The 16,237-nt window shown below is 37.6% G+C and overlaps 1 protein-coding gene across 2 annotated transcripts in view; it reads right to left on the bottom strand.

Moving 5' to 3' along the window:
* The window catches only part of LOC149842437 (pre-mRNA-processing protein 40C-like), a 51,419-nt gene extending 39,345 nt beyond the window's left edge, over positions 1-12,074 (bottom strand). Inside the window, exons 1-8 of one of the 2 annotated variants that reach the window (XM_089999165.1) lie at positions 11,955-12,074; positions 9,694-9,969; positions 9,515-9,604; positions 9,098-9,364; positions 8,356-9,010; positions 8,107-8,273; positions 7,975-8,012; positions 5,557-5,635 (exon numbers count right to left, since the gene is read on the bottom strand). In XM_089999165.1, coding sequence (XP_089855291.1) covers positions 5,557-5,635; positions 7,975-8,012; positions 8,107-8,273; positions 8,356-9,010; positions 9,098-9,364; positions 9,515-9,604; positions 9,694-9,945 — 1,548 coding nt within the window. In that variant the 5' untranslated portion in view covers positions 9,946-9,969; positions 11,955-12,074. Of the gene's footprint in view, positions 1-5,556; positions 5,636-7,974; positions 8,013-8,106; positions 8,274-8,355; positions 9,011-9,097; positions 9,365-9,514; positions 9,605-9,693; positions 9,986-11,954 lie in introns of those variants that run through there. The other variant, XM_089999164.1, reaches the window with a different exon arrangement.
* Between the last annotated feature and the right edge of the window lie 4,163 nt (positions 12,075-16,237).

Below are 16,237 nucleotides of genomic sequence, written 5' to 3'. Positions count from 1 at the left end.
GGTGTGCGTATGTTCACACATTTATTTTCAAGAATATTGTTCTATCGGTTGTTGTATCTTGTTGAAGATACTTTTACATAGTTTATTCCAAAATGTTATTTTTATGGGTATTCTTTTTAAAAATATTGTTCTATTGATTCAAGGTTTGATTTATATATATATGTTTGTCATTACAAGTTTTATTACCTCAAAAGTCTTCTCCTTTTATAACTCTTATCTAAGTGTCATCATACGTAGACAAGAATTTTATTACACCTTTGTGTGTTGATAGCCCTTTGTTGGCTTTGTTTCTCTTGTTCTAGTAGCTAAACACACTTGTCTTGAGTGTTATCATATGTAGACAAGGCACGTTGATTCACACCATGGTGTGTGATCTTTAGTCCATGTTGGCATTTGTGTCATTGTTCTAGTCGCTGAGTTATATGCCCATGGTTGACTTCTTTCACTCAATTCAAGTGTCATTTTATGTAGACAAGAGATATATTGTGTTTTTAGCCCATGGTTGGCTTAATACTCTTGTTCTAGTTGCTGAACATACTTGATCTTGAGTGTATTTTTACGTAGATAAGAAATGTTTTTTGTCCATGTTGGCGTGTATTTTCTTGTTCTTGTCGTTGATGCACTTATTATATGTAGACAAGAGGTATTTTTACACACCTTAGTGTGTCATTTGACCTTTAATGACATTATATTTATATTCTTGATCTAGTAGCTTATACACTTGATTTACGGGTTTTGGAGGATGAAGTAGTTGCTTGTAGTGGATAAACTATTTTTGAAAATTACAAAATTTATTGTGTTTTTTTAATACAAGTGAATCATATCTATGATATGTTTTTAAAATTGATATTTTAGCATTTAATCTATATATTAAGTGCTTACAGTTCTTCGACGACTTTTGTATTTGATATGCAAAATAAGTCTTTTGTCTCAAATGATATTCTTTTTTGAATCTTGGGTGGATGCTTTAACATATTTAGTCAAATCATGCTTCATATTTATGACATTTGTTTGACAGAGATCTTCTTCCTAAAGATGTGAAAAACTCTATTTTTGATCTATGCATGTTAAATATACCTTTATAAAGTCTCTCTTATTGAAGAAAATATTCGACATGCCTTTGGACATTAGTATCCATGTTCATTTAAAACTTTTTGGACTCTTGTGTTCATTTTGACTAAAGTATGTTTGGAGCATGTTCATTGATGATTTCTTAAGCGTTAATTCATTTTGATAGTATATGCATATGCTCATTATGGCCTTTTGGGCCCTCATTCAATAAAGCATATGTAGCTTATGCCTCTTCGTAGGCTTATTGTGGTGTCCCTTAGTGGACTTTTTTGTTATTCCCCATTATGAGGTTGTGTGTGTCCAATGTTGGACCTTATGAATGCATTATGCATTCTTGCAATTCGTTTTCGCTCACTCTTTAACATGATATTTGTTTCTTTTTAATTTTTGGTTTTCTTTTTTAGAGTAATTATTCTATTATGCATAAATTTTGCACCTTGTTAGGAATGTTCCATTTCAGTAAAGTGCAAAGATATTTTTTACTTGTTCTTTGTTGTTATTCCACAGGATCTTGGAGATAGGACAAAGAGAAGTACCCTGGATGGTTCGGGAAATGTGTTCCCTTTAGAAGACAATTGGAGGAAGGCATTTTCAAGTTTCAATTGCATCCTTACCGAAGCCTCTTGGAGTCTTCCCCTTTTTTCAATCTTTTCGTTTCCCCGCAAAGATTGAGGGGGGGTGTTAAAATATGTGTACTCGTACACATATATTTTGAAATATAATCCTTAAATGTACATATATATATATATAAAGATACGTATACATATATATATATATGTATACGTATCTCTATTTATATATATATTTTATCTTCCTAAAATACCCTCAAGGGTATTCTTGTAATTTGACATTTTACGCATATTCCAATTGGAATATGCATTGTAATTTTTCCTTTAAATTTTCTGTTTTTATTTTTTTATTTTTTGTTTTTATAAACCATTGGGGGTCTCCCAATAGAGACGTTGGGAGCCCCCAAGGTGGCTCCTTTTTGTGCTTATAAATAGGGGATTTCCCCTTTGTATTTCCTAAGATTGGGAGGAGCTCTTGCTCCATTGTAAGGGGTTTTTACCCTCTTCTTCCTCTTCTTCAATAATATTCAACTTATGACTTTATGTCATATTTTTGCCCCTTGTGTGGGTTTATGTGTTAGCACATTATGTGCTTGTGTTGTTCCCTTTAATGGGTTTATTCGCACTTCATGTGCATGTGTATGGGATCATTATTGAACCTAATGTATTCAAAACCACTTTGTAACACCCTTGGGGGTCTGATCCTCATGTGAACATCTGATGAACAGAGAAAAAGAGAGAAGAAAAAGAGAAAAATGTAAAAGGGGAAGGGACATCTGGGAGAGGGGGGGGGAGGGGCTAAAGAGAGTTCTGAGAAGCAATCAATGTTATTTAATAATCTTAAGAGAGGTCCCCCAGACCTCTATTTATAGATGTGAGGTCAGGGATAGAGTCCACAATTATTAAATAAAATTAAACTAACACATAAACTGAAAACACACTCTAGTTGCCAAAAAAGATATCCTACTAGATAGACAGAACTAAACTAGAATAGGAGACTAGAGTCTCTTCTTGGATTGGACTTTTCATACCTAAAGTCCTAAAAAATAAAAAAGCAAACATAGGTGGACTCTATACAACCTCTTCTTCTTGGAAGGAGGGAGAATGCTCTAGAGAGGTGAGGACCTCCTGCCCTCTTCCTTTGAGTTGTCGCCCCTTAGTGGGCCCCACTTGTTGACTCATCCTGGCGGCTCTGATGGGGACGTGTCAAGCTCCTCAAACATAGATGGACTCTATACAACCTCTTCTTCTTGAAAGGAGCGAGAATGTTCTAAAGAGGTGGGGATGTCCCACCTTCTTCTTCTGAGTTGTCGTCCCCTAGTGAGCCCCACTTGTTGACGTGAAGAAGACACATCAACTGCCACAACATCCTCCTGGGCCCCACCTTGACCTGGGAAACCCTCTTTCCCTACTGAGGTGGCATCTGGATCCTGGAGCACGAATCCTACCGAGTTCTCTGGATCTAGGACTCTAATACATCTCATAGGATTTGATCATTTCTTGTTACCAGACAAAATACGACAGATAAGATGGTTGGAGGCAATTGATTAGACTTCCATTAGATAATATGCTTGTGGAATCCGAACTCTGATGAGTACAGCTTATCCCTTTCTGGAATAATTTTTTGACTTGAATCAAGCCTTTCATTGATAAAGTACCCACCTTGACAAATTTAAAATTAAAAATAAAAAACTTGGATCAAAGCTTCAATAAGCATGAAAAAGGAGAAACTAATAATATGATGAACAAAGCAGCTTTAGTTGAAAAAATTCTTGAACTTTTAACTTTTAGGATCAACTGGTTAAGCCCTGTTTAGAAACACAGGTTTTACCTTAGAACCAGGTATTTGGCAAACTAGGTTGGCCAAAACCTGGTTTTTAGCTTGTTTGGATGACAAAAAAACATATTTTTTCAGCTACCAAAGTAGCAAAATAAAAAAGGAAAAAGTCTGGTCATTTTCCGACTGATGGGGTGACCAAAAAATGGTCAAACAAAACAGCCTTTTCAGGAAAAAGAAAAAACTTGCCAGCATTTCCAGCCACCCACTATCCGAGAAACAGCCAGACCAGTATTTTCTGACATGGATAGTACCAACCACTCAAAGATTTTAAAAACCAGTTGTTGTGCTAAAAGCTGGTTTACAAAATTGGGTTCTAGCATCATCCAAACCGATGACAGGCCCAGTTTAGCACCCATAACTTGGTTTCCACCAAAAACTAAGTTGAGAACTGGGGTTTCGGTGTCATCCAAATGGGGCCTTAGTCGAGCAAATATCCAAACTGATAAGCAGCAGAATGGAGTACTGCAGGAAGTCAGCAAACAACAAAACAACAAGACTCTTTTGACAGGACAAGAATGTCAAAGACGAACAGCCAAAAAAATGCAAATGCACGTGAGTCAAAAAGCATATGCTGTCCTACAAGGGATACAAAATGGATTGATTTTAGTTCCATAGTCAGATTTTTTAATCAATGGCACGTTGTCACATATTAAGCATTACACAACTGCTTTCAATGAAGCTCAAGAATGCTAGTATCATCTGTGATCACACATACGGGAAAAAAATCCTAACATCAATAGCATGGATTCATGGTGCACTTCTTTTACATAAATTCAGGTAGAAGAACAAGCCATCAGTCAGATAATTTCATGATCTTACTTGATTGATTCAACAAAACAGAACTAGATATTGCTTTGTAGTCCAAAAGGCAACTCTAAAAACCACTGTTACTCGGACACTAACACGGGTGTTGATGACGACCACAGGAAGAAGTGCCGGACACGGCCAGTCTTAATAAACTAGATACTTGGACATGGCTATATATATATAAGAGAAAAAAGAGAGATTTAAAGAATTATGCAAACAAAACCATAAAATATAAAATGAAATGTACATTTCTTTCTCATTTGTAATCTAATCCTTGATGATGAACACAAATGTTGATGACATAATATAAACATGTGAGATTGTAAGTACAAAAACATATCGTCAAGACTAATCAACAACCACCCTTCTAAGGTAAAACATAGAGCAACAAAAACATATACTCGACACCACAAAGTTGGACACCTGTGTCCATGATGCACAAAATAAGACACTCGTTGGACATGGAGTGTCTAAACACATTTGACAAGGATGTCCAAAATTTTGGACACTCTTGATTTTTAAAACGGTGTGTCAGTGGCATGTCCAGACGTGTAGGTGTCAAAAAGTGTCAGACACCGACACTTTGACCTGGGAGAAGAGTTCATGCAACATAGCTAAAAACCAAAGCAATTGGAAGTTCACAAATTTTTGTTAATGGATCATCATTTTAAGCATACAGTTGGTGACATAGTCACAAATATTGGCTGTTTTCTAAAAATCTCCTGAGTTTATCACAAGATTTTCAAAAACCAATATAATACCAAAAATCGTGATATTTTCAAAACATCACCTATTTTAAAAATATCATGTTTTTATCATGATATTATCATGGTTTTAATGTGATATTCATATATTTTATATTTTGTAATATTTTTCTTATATTTATAAACTATATTTTTAAATTTTAAATATCCGAGATTTTCCTGTGATTTTTTTGAGAAAAACAAAATTTTTAATTCATCGCGAGATTTTCCTTTGACGAGAAAATCCCAATAACAAGATTTGTTACTATGGTTTGGTGATAAACCTGGTATAAAAATGAACATTGAAGAAACAGACTAACTTCACATTAAAAGAGTTAACTAGAGTTATTGAGCTTGCATGTTCCATCTCACTCTTTCATGCTTGGTTAACAGAGGTCAAAAGACACGCAATTCGAAAGAAATTCTACTTCACAAATTCAACAGATTTAAAATGGAACGAGAATCACAGGAATGCAACAAACGCATATTGCATATCTGACAAAAACTAAACCAGGAAATAAAGTACCTTGCTTTTTGTGTTGTGATAATATTTCTTGCCATCATTTGTGGTGACTAGGGACCAATCAGTATTGCCCAACTTCTCCCTGAACAAGCAACAACATCATATGTTGGCATCTCATGTTGGGGATATCAATCAAGTTAATCAGACATAGAATAGTTTTATTTCAGATTAGACCATGAAAAGGTTCCATTAACCAGAGGTCAACCACATGAAGGATGAATCTGGATCTGGTTTTTCCATCATCTGACCAAGGTCTGACTGTGATCCACACATATAACATTATGTTTTAAGAAGAACATCAGTTCCAAGAACCTGAGGATGGATATGAACCTGGACTGAATACATAAGACCCCACTGAACTAATGCAAGCCACAAGCGTTAGTTAAAATGATAGACTGGTCAAATACCAACCAAGACCACCTGGATCCAACCTGGAATCCAATCTGTTTAAAGCCTATGTCACAAGGGTAGGGGTGTGTGTGTTATAGAGAGAAAGAGAGAGCATTAACAATTATACTATACAAATAGTAATGAACCAAAAGACTAATAAATGTGTATGTATATAATGCAGATGAAACTGGACTTGGTTAGGGTTAACCAAGTCCGATTTTGGATAGAAATGGACCTGGGTGTGGTACACCACACCCAACATTGCAGAAGCCATGTCCAAGTGTGACACACACGCACGACATGAGTGTGTTGCCCTTTTAGAAGTGCCCATGTTACATAGTTTAAAGCCCTATGTCATGTTAAAGACCACTGACAAAAAGAAGTATAGTTTAAAGCCCTATGCCATGTTATAGACCACTGACAAAAGGAAGTATCAGTTTGCAATCTACACTTTACTTAGATAACATGAGCAAGAACAAATGCCTCAATTCAGAAAGACAAACATCCATATAAACAAGCCAGACTCAAAATTTCTGCAACCAAGTATAACATTGATTTTCACCAATTCCTCAAAAACATTGCAGGAGACTTTATGAATAGGAAGTTAAAAAGAAAGAAAGATGCAAGTAAAAATGGTGATCTAGAAAACTTATGACAAAGCTTGAATATTTAGATGAAGGCTGCGTCAATATCAAAAGGAGATATCCAGAACATTGTTAAAAGAACTCCTCCATCAAGAATAAAAAAATAAAATAAAATACAAGTGGCTGGATTAATGTTCAATGGCTGAATAACACAATTGGTTACCAAGAAAATAACGATTATAGTAGGCTCGCAGACAGATGAGGAGAAGTAACTTCCTGACCTGCACGACAGCCATATGTTCCAACTCAAGATTGTCATACCAAAAAATCATAGTATTGGCACTTACAAAAGATGGCTTTCTTGGGAACGAAGAAGGCCATCATCCATGCTAGTTGAAGGATTATGAACAAATCCCACACAAGTCACAACCCTTACACCAAAACCTCATGGACCTTCAGAATCAACCATTCTTAATGTGAATTTTCTCTCTCTCAGAGGATGAATCCAGTCCCAGCTACATTGTCAGCTCTGGATGAGCATCACAGCTAGTGCCCTTCCATCAGCTGCACCTGAGCTTTGGTTAGCAATGCCACATGGCTCCATCTTCATTTTGTATCTATTTCAGCTAAAATGGCACTGACAGTCTACCATGTGAATGACATTCTTCCTTAATATTGAGAGAGAGAGAGAGAGTCCACACCCAGGCCAGCTGTGGCACCTTAGCAACTGAATCCAGGCTGAGAAAGAGCGAAAACAGAATCTGCTAGAAGCAAGGCCAAACAACTTCCTGAGTCAAGAGTCTGCACCTACCCTCATGGTTTGCAACACCTAACAGATCTCCTTCAACACAGTGAAGTCAAGTTTCTAAGACAGAGACTGATTGCAGCAATTGATCAATCGTCTTCTCTAAAAAATCATTAACAACGCCATGATCATCAACTTGCCATACCCAGATTAGGTAATCAGACTACCAACTTTTACAACTAACAAAAATGGATGCTGCTTTCAAGTGTTCTTGAAACAATGATCAAAACTAATATTCTTTATCAAGATACATCATGCAGAGCCATATGCATGTTGCAAATAACAAACGCTGACAAGCAAATCTAAAAATGGTTGATTTTTACATTGCAATGCAACCAGAATTAGCTATCAAATGCAAAAAATAACAAAATAATCAGAATCCCAACAACAGTGAATTCTTAAGTGACTAAATATAATTAGAATTACCAGTTACTCATTATGTTCCTATGACCATTAAATATATGAGTAGGGCTTTGCCCACTCATGCATGCATCACAGCACGTCCAAATTTATATTTCTTTCTTGAATGGGATGAGAATATTAAGATTTTAAAACAGAAATATCAGATAACCACAAGGAGGAACGCTTTCACAATATTATCCAATTAAATCATAATGATCCAACAGTCCCATATAGACATACCATGAAACTGGAATTGGCTGAACAATGACTCTTTCTGGCTGCAAAAAGGACAGAAGTTATACACCAGCCTCAGTAAGATGACACAAAAAATAACACAGAAACAATAAATCTACAAGTTATGGCTGTCATTACCTCCCCTTTAAATGTAGAAGGCTTATCATATGTTGATTCTCCTGTGACAGAGTTATAATAATACACAACCCCTGATTCAGTCTTGTGTGCAGTCCAAGCATCACCACCATCATTCCTAACAATCTCTTCATCTTTCTTAACTGAATCAGAAGCCTTCTTTTCCTTATCTGAATAAAGAGTGCAATTATCTTAACAACACATTTCAGTCCTTTACAAATCTAAAGAAAAATAGTGAACACTGTATCATACCTATCCCAGGAGGAGGTGATTGTGCCCCCAACAGGCTCGACTGCTGTCCAGGCCCCCCTGTGGTTGAGGATGTTTCCCCAGGAGGTCCCACAAAAGAAATGCCAGGAGGTTGAGATTGATCTGGCAAAGTGACTGGAGGAAATGACAGAGGACGAAGTGGAATAGGAAAAGGAATGGGGTAGATGGATGGATATGGAATGAAAGAGGGTCGTTGTGGCCCCCCAACTTGAGGAGGATGTAGCCAGAGTGCCTGAGGAGGTGGAACCATCGGAGGTATTGGATATGCTGGATACATTTGCTGCTGAACATTTTGCACAGAATTCGCTATAATTGAACCTGTTGGAATAGAAGATGTAGAGGGCAAAGCAGGCCTTAAAGTTGCAGGTGATGAATCCAGTGTCGGTGGTCGAACATTAATGCTACGGGAAGATGATGGAGCCGGCGCAGGTATTCCAGGAGGCCCAGGGGTCCCAGGGGTACCTGGCATCCCAGGAGGACCAGGAAACATTGGTGCAGCAGGCATCCTCACAGTAGTAAATGGATTAACTGCTGACATGATATTAGGAGCAGAAGATGTAGGCAAATTTACCAATGGTGAACCAGAAGTTGCTGGTGTCACGCTTGGTGATTCTTGTGCAACTGCTGCAGATGTACTCTGCAATGATTCAAAAAGTAAAAAGTTCAGGTCATAAATATGGATAATATTTTGCAAGTACAGAGAACGAAGGATTAGAAAACATACAGCATTGGACTGGTTCTGTTGAGAACCTTCAGATGTTGGCACCTGCAAGCTACCAGGGAAAGAATAACCAGCAGTATTTGATAAATGTCCTTTTGAGAGAGAGGCAGGTGGGCGCAATGGCAATGGAGCATTTTGAGGAATAGTTCCTGGATCCCATGAACTTGGGTGTGCAGCTATATTAGATTGCCCAGGAACTGGAGGCTGCAATGATGCTGCATTAGCTGGTGCCATGAACTTTCCACTGTCCACGGGATTGAGTGTAGTAGCCTATAAAACAAATGGAAACTAAAAGTTGTTAAAAAACTGCAAATATGAGAGTTCAATTCAGGAGAATATGCAGGGCACCACAAGGAACCCCACTGCAGAAGAATGAAACTGCTGAGAACTTGAAGAGCCAGAACTAGCATGTGAACCAACCCCGTATGAAAAAGATGGTCCAGCTGCTGATGGTGATGGAGCTGGAGGCTGCAACATTGCTGTAGTAGCCGGTGGAGTGAATTTTATAGCCTGCAAACATCAACATTTCTGAAAATTAAATAAACCAGTGTACAGTGAGACCACTACATGATAACACAATAAAAACAGCAGATACTAACATCAGTAGACTGTCCCTGCTGAGAGCTTCCAGATGTAGAGCTAGTCTGTGAAACCACACTGTAAGAGAAAGAAGGAGCAGGGACAACATATCCAGGTGAAGTAACAAACTTTGCTCGAATAGTTTCTTGTTGCTGATCATTTGCAACACCATTGGGACCCTTAGGTCCTTCAGAACCAGCAAGAGGCCCACCTATAGGGGGGTTTACTGAAAGTGAAGCTTGAGGAGTCGCTCCAGGTGCAGAAGATTGCATCTCTAAAATGACTATGATGCTATACTGTTGCCAACATACAGCAACTACAAGGTAAGGACAGAGTTCATGGAAAAGTTCACTAAAAGGTAAGATGCAACACTATAGATAATGTACAATGTGGCAAGCATATTATGCTACATACTCTTTCTTCAGTTAGTGAGTAGGAGAAGCACAGAATACCACCAATCATCAAAACATGATGGATATCACATTTCCAAAAAGGGAAAAGAAACAGAAAAAAAGCTGAAAACATCAAGTAGAAGCTTAAAGCTTAAAAGTGTATCACTAATAAAGAATTGCGAGAAGAAGAAAATAAAGTTTTTATGAGGAAAAAAGTCTGATATCCTTACATTTGATATCTTTTTTTTCATAAAAACAGGCCAAAACAGACAAAAAAAGAAAAAGTTAGATTCAAAAAAAAATCATGTTTGCTAGAACATGAAATGGTGGGTTCCACTTGTTTTAAAAGACGTTTTTCCTTCTTCCAACACTTTTAACTGCAACAAAATGGGGCCTAAATGAGTCAATTTAAATAGCTAGATGGCTCTTGAATGCATCATATGAGATTGATTACCTTGTAAAACAAGAATCATCACACGTTATGAAAGTGTGACCCCATCCAACTATCTTATTCGACTCCCCAAGCACAGTGATTTGTAAGTCAAAACAACAACAATTTAAACAAGTAGGCCACGAGATGAGCTCAGTGTTCCATGTTTGGCCCACGTTTTCAGTGGCACTCTATTCAACATTTTAAATCCTCCTTTCTAGTTATGCATTTACCATTTTGTTTTTTTGCTTTGGGGTTAGGCATGCCAAAATCATTACAGGACAGAAAAGGGGTGAGAGACATACAAAAGGTACATCCAGAAAACTTGGATACTACAATAAAACCATCTTTTGAATCAACCTATGTAGCATAGGTACGGTGCCGGTGCGAGGTACAAGGGGGTACGACACTGGAATTTCTAAATAGATGGGTATGGGGTTACGGAATACATACAAATATATATAAAGAGAGAGAGAGAGAGACGCACGCACACATAAAAAAATGCAAAACTATACTTTATTTAACCAAATTCTCTACAATGGAGTTGTAGACTGTGAATACAAACTAAAGGTCTAAAACATGTTAAAGATCTACAATTAACTAACAATTAATAATCAAAACATATATAGTTAGCATTGAGCTCTTTTGATCCCGAGTGTTATCTACACGTTGATTGGATCATTAAATGGGAAAAATGGGCGGAGTCAAGTCCAAAACTCAGTTGATCCATACACGAAGTATCCACTACCAGTGTGGTTACGACATGGGTACTCGGAGCTGCTAGAAGTACCAATGTTACATAGGCATCAACTGAGCATTTGCAACCCACACAAACAGCTGAACTAAGCAAAGGAACAAAGCCAAACAGACCAGAAGACCCCTCAGGTCCACCATACAATTCCCAATACTAGCTAATCATAGTGTTCGCTATCAATGAAGTGAAACAAAATCTCAAGAAAAGCGAAGCCGGCAATCGCCAATACAATGTTCTAATCAAACACACAAATCATAGACTAAAGACATAGCGGACGTTTCTACTTAGTGCATAACGAGCGGAACGATGCTTAATCAGAGTGAGCAGAATGCAGTTGACCACGGTACAGATGCGCGACGGGGGTCTAGTTTCTCCTTCGGGGAAACTACCGGCGTTCCTCCGGGAATACAATGAGAGAGGCGGAAAAAAAAAGAGGAGATTGGAAATAGTCGCATTTAAATACACGAGATGCTTTGGAATACACAAAGATCAATAACGACGATGATGTTAAAAGCAACAGCAAGGAAGTTGGAACCCAACGAAAGAACAAAACAAGCATCGGTTGTTTTAGTAACCATAAGGTAAAATTCGAAGAACGAAAAATAAAATATGTGCCTCTGTGGCAGAATGGCACTCTCGTCCAAAAAATACGATTCATTCAAACGGAAGAAGAAGAGGGAGAGGGAGAGAGAAGAGAGTGGTTGCCTGTGTTTCTGCTCAGCTGCCGGAGATAGTTGACGCTTCCGGAGATGTCGCCGGAGATTTGTTAGCCCGTCGAAGTGTGGAGCAGGGAGGGTTCGGAAACGAAATGGAGGAAAAGGGGCGAAATAAGGGTCGAGACTTGAGAGTGTCGGACTCCCCCTTTTTCTGCCTCTCTCATGGGTCTGTGAGAAAAATTTTACAAAAAACCGTGAAAAGGTCAGGTGCATTCAATAAATATTTGTGCATTAAGCACCTGACCTTTTCACCCTCCATCTTGGGGACAGGGCAGGTGTGGCTCAAGACCTGATGAGGCGGGATCAAGTGATTAATGCACAAAGATATTTTGCTAGGATGTGTTAAGAGATCCAAAACTAAGGTTTTTGTTTTTTTTTCATATGCCAAGGGGAACCCTCTACATCTAGGGGTTTTGGTTCGGATACCCGATCGAACCGAATCCGTATAATCAGGATTGGTAGAAATTTTCAGATCCGATGGATTCAGGTTCAATATTGAGTATTGATTTCAAACCTGAACCCAACCTGATTAAGTGTAAATGACGGGTTTGGAGCTAGCCGGTTCCGTATTCAGTTTTATCTAATTATATCCAAACTTGGTTAGGCCATACCCGATTAAGTCTACCTTGGTAATGCCTAAACCTGACCAGAGACTGACCCGTTTACGTCCCTACCTACATCATTGTCTGCATATTGGCAGGCTTCCTGTTGGTAAAAACCTGGAAGTCTCTCCTAGCCACCAGAGAATACACTAAGCTTCAACCTTGTGGCAACAAATGTCCCACGATGGATCTTACAAGTTGCTCCTACCAAATGAGAATAACCCTTACAGGCATTTCATGTGATATAAGTATTGCATTATAAAGCTAAAAATTCATGATATACAGTGGATAAAAATTAAATATTTGTCAAAAATTCATAAACTAATTTTGTCTAGGTTGAATAAGCGAAAAATGAGCGTACTATATGGCAAAAATTATGCATTTTCAAAAATACTTCATAATTTATCAAATCGGCCGAATGGAAAATATCGCAGGTTCATAATTTTTTCTTAGCGCTTTTACCCTTCGCAGGTGTGAATTTTTGAGTGTCACACGCGATAGTGATTTATTTATTTATGAGAATCAATTGTATATAATGTGTATATAACAGGGAATGAATATATGTTTATAAATGATGATTTTTTTCAGCAATAAAAAATTTTAAAAGGTACATGCAAATTATTGTTTATTCTTTTTAAATAAGAAAGAAATTTTGTACAATACATGAAAAAACTGTAAAATTTTGATATTGCAAAATTTCTTATTCGCCTTTAAGATTCACAAGAGAGTCGTCAAAAAAATCGTTAGAAGTGGGTTGTAATTCAAGGTTTGCGAAAATAGAGCATTAAAAAAGGGTTGAGAAATTAAACATCATTATGTAACAAAATGGCATCGATCGTATATTGCATTAATTTAATTCTTTTATAGAATAAAGATTCTCATGCATTGTATTAATTCTATTATTTTACAAAACTGAGTCGTTCATACATTTCATTCAAGCTATTATTTCACAAAATGAAGTTACTTATACATTGCATTCAATCAATTCTTTCACAATAATATTGCTTCTCATTGCCTTTTTGATGAAAAAAAAATAGTATGTGCAAAGGTACCTCTGAGCCTCAAGAATGTTGTGTATCACTCTACAATCCAGATTCATCTTGAATATCTATATTTCTTATTCTGCATGAATTTTAGCAGTTTCATTCCTTTCCAATTTATTGGTCTATTTTAGATTGTTGAATTCGTTAGCTGCTCTATATTGCTGTTGATTAAGGTTTGCTTGGTCGTTTCTGATTTGAAACCTTCGTGAGTGCCGCGATTTTCATGGTTTCTCATTTTTTTCCACATTTACCTCCATAAACCTTTGCCCCTCTTCGGTTATCGCTTCCTATGGGATTTGTTCTCTATGTTCACTAGTGAATTTTGTTAGGTGCAAGAAGAGAGGGGAGAGGAAATTCCAAGAAGAAATGTGGGGTGTTTTTACTTTTTGGAAAAAGTGGTTTTGATGACGTGGAATAGTCCCACATTGATCGTGTTTGAGTTTGTTGTGGGATTTATAATCCACATGTAAACTCTTACACTTGTTCCTGAGAACAAGAGGGTGGGATGACTACCACACACACACACGCCCGTCGTGCCGAGCCGGGCTCGAGCTCAGGCTCGGGCTCAGGTTCGGGTTCGGGTAATTGGCCCTTTAGGGCCATATCCAATCATGACCAATGTATCTTTTTGCCTCGATTTTCTGTTTTCCCTTGGAAAAGGCACTGGTGACCCTTGGCAGAGTCACACCCGTTCAGAACTGGTGACCCTTGGAAGAGTCACACTTGTTCAAAACTGGTAACTCTTTGCAAGGGTCATGTCTATTCAAAATGGGCAACTCTTCAAGAGTCATGTCCTTTCAAACAGGTCTCTTCCACGTCTATATAAACGTGGTTAGAGAGGTTCCAAGGGGACGGATGTACACTCTATCATCTCTCTCTCTTGCTTTGCTAAAATGTGAGGTCTGCAGTTGTAGTTCCTGAGTTTGTTTTCGAAGGGTGATCTACCATTGGCGTGCACCGATCCAGATCGTCGAGGCTATTGTATCCTGAGGGAAGGACGCCGGACTCTGTTTGCACTGTATGTGGGGGCGAATCTTCTCTAAGGGGAGTACTTTAGTACGCCTTAGCCATTTATATTGTATTAACATGCTTCTGTTGTTTATATTATGTTCTATGCATATGTTTGTTCATTTGCAAATGTCTGAATTTTGGAATATGGTGGAACCCGACATGTTTGCTCCCTATTATTGTTTCGATCGTCTGTTGATCATGATGTCTACACTGTTATATTTCCTTATTTATATCATGTTTTATATCATGATGATCCAACAAATTTGATGGTAAATCTATAGCTCTATTTGAAATTTGGGCACCAAATATTTGGCTTTAAATAATGTTGGAACTATCTTTATCTTCTTGGAATTACTTTCCACATTTCTGGACGGTTTCGATACCGCTTCATAGAATGTATCCAGGAGGAGAAATGAAATGTAGAACTGCAGGAGCTCCCAGGGTTGCTCCAGTTGGTGTTGGGAGAAATTTTGCATGTCACAGCCTAAACAAGGATAAGTCGAACCTGAATTATGAATTTGCAGAGAGAATCTCGAACTCTCAAAAGTATACGATTGTCAAACGTTTGTCTGATGAATTGGATTTGGTGTCAGATTTCAGAAATTTCAATGAAGACCCATAGTGGAAAAGTTAAGGACCCAGTTGGGAGTGATTATCAGTTATGTTCAACGAATTAAAATCAAGCAGTTCTCTCTTGAAGAAGAGCCATTATCAATTAGGAATGTTGTTGCAGTAAGTGATTCCTGAGAAATTCAGAGGTATATTTACCTTTTTTTAATAATTTTTTCTTCCATTTATTAAGAATGGTGCTTGGACAAAAATACTATTGCAATAAAGTTGGATGATTCCTTCTGTGTTTTAGCATTTGGATAAATGTTAAGAGTAAAACGCTATATGTTGGAAATCTATTTTTTGTTTTCTGGAAGTAAAACGCTTGTTAAATTGAATTTGGATGTGGGTTATATGTGTATTGTTCATTTGCCCCATCTACTTGTCATGCATGAGAGAAGAATCTATTTATTTGTGAGGGACATAGAAGAAAATAAGCTAACTTAAGCGCATGATCTTATTAAGATAAACAGTAATTTTGTTTCGTGAGGGTTGCCAGCAGTCATTATTATCACCGTTGTGGGTGGTAACTGAGGCGCTTATTGCTTGTTTTTTGTTGTGGGAATGACAACTTTTACAACCGTTTGTGATGCATACTAATGTCCTGAAATCAACTAAGTGAAGGTTACCTACTTTTAACCTCCAACGAAACACTTGTCCAGATTAATGTTGAAAGGGAATCAGATTTGTTTCTCATTTTAGTATTGGTAGAGTAATGTCAGGAAAGGCGTGTTTGAATAAGCCCCTTAAAACTATGCTTACGTTCTCAGACCAGTCTTTTCTTATCTTTTTATTAAAGAATATATCCTCTTTGCGACCTTTCACTGAGATCATACAATAGATGCAACTCGACTAATCCAAATAAAATTGATTGAAATAGCGCCATCATAGCTTCTCCCTCAGGGGACTTCATCACCTTTACATACTCGAAGCAATCACAAAGCTTTGCTTTAGGTATCATGTTCCATGAGAAGAGATATATTGATCTATTTCTGTAAAACCCGAGA

Source organism: Nuphar pumila, chromosome 3 (genome assembly GCF_984573655.1).
Source record: "Nuphar pumila chromosome 3, dmNupPumi1.hap1.1, whole genome shotgun sequence".
Classification (NCBI taxonomy): Eukaryota; Viridiplantae; Streptophyta; class Magnoliopsida; order Nymphaeales; family Nymphaeaceae; genus Nuphar; species Nuphar pumila.
This window is presented reverse-complemented; position numbering and strand designations above follow the sequence as displayed.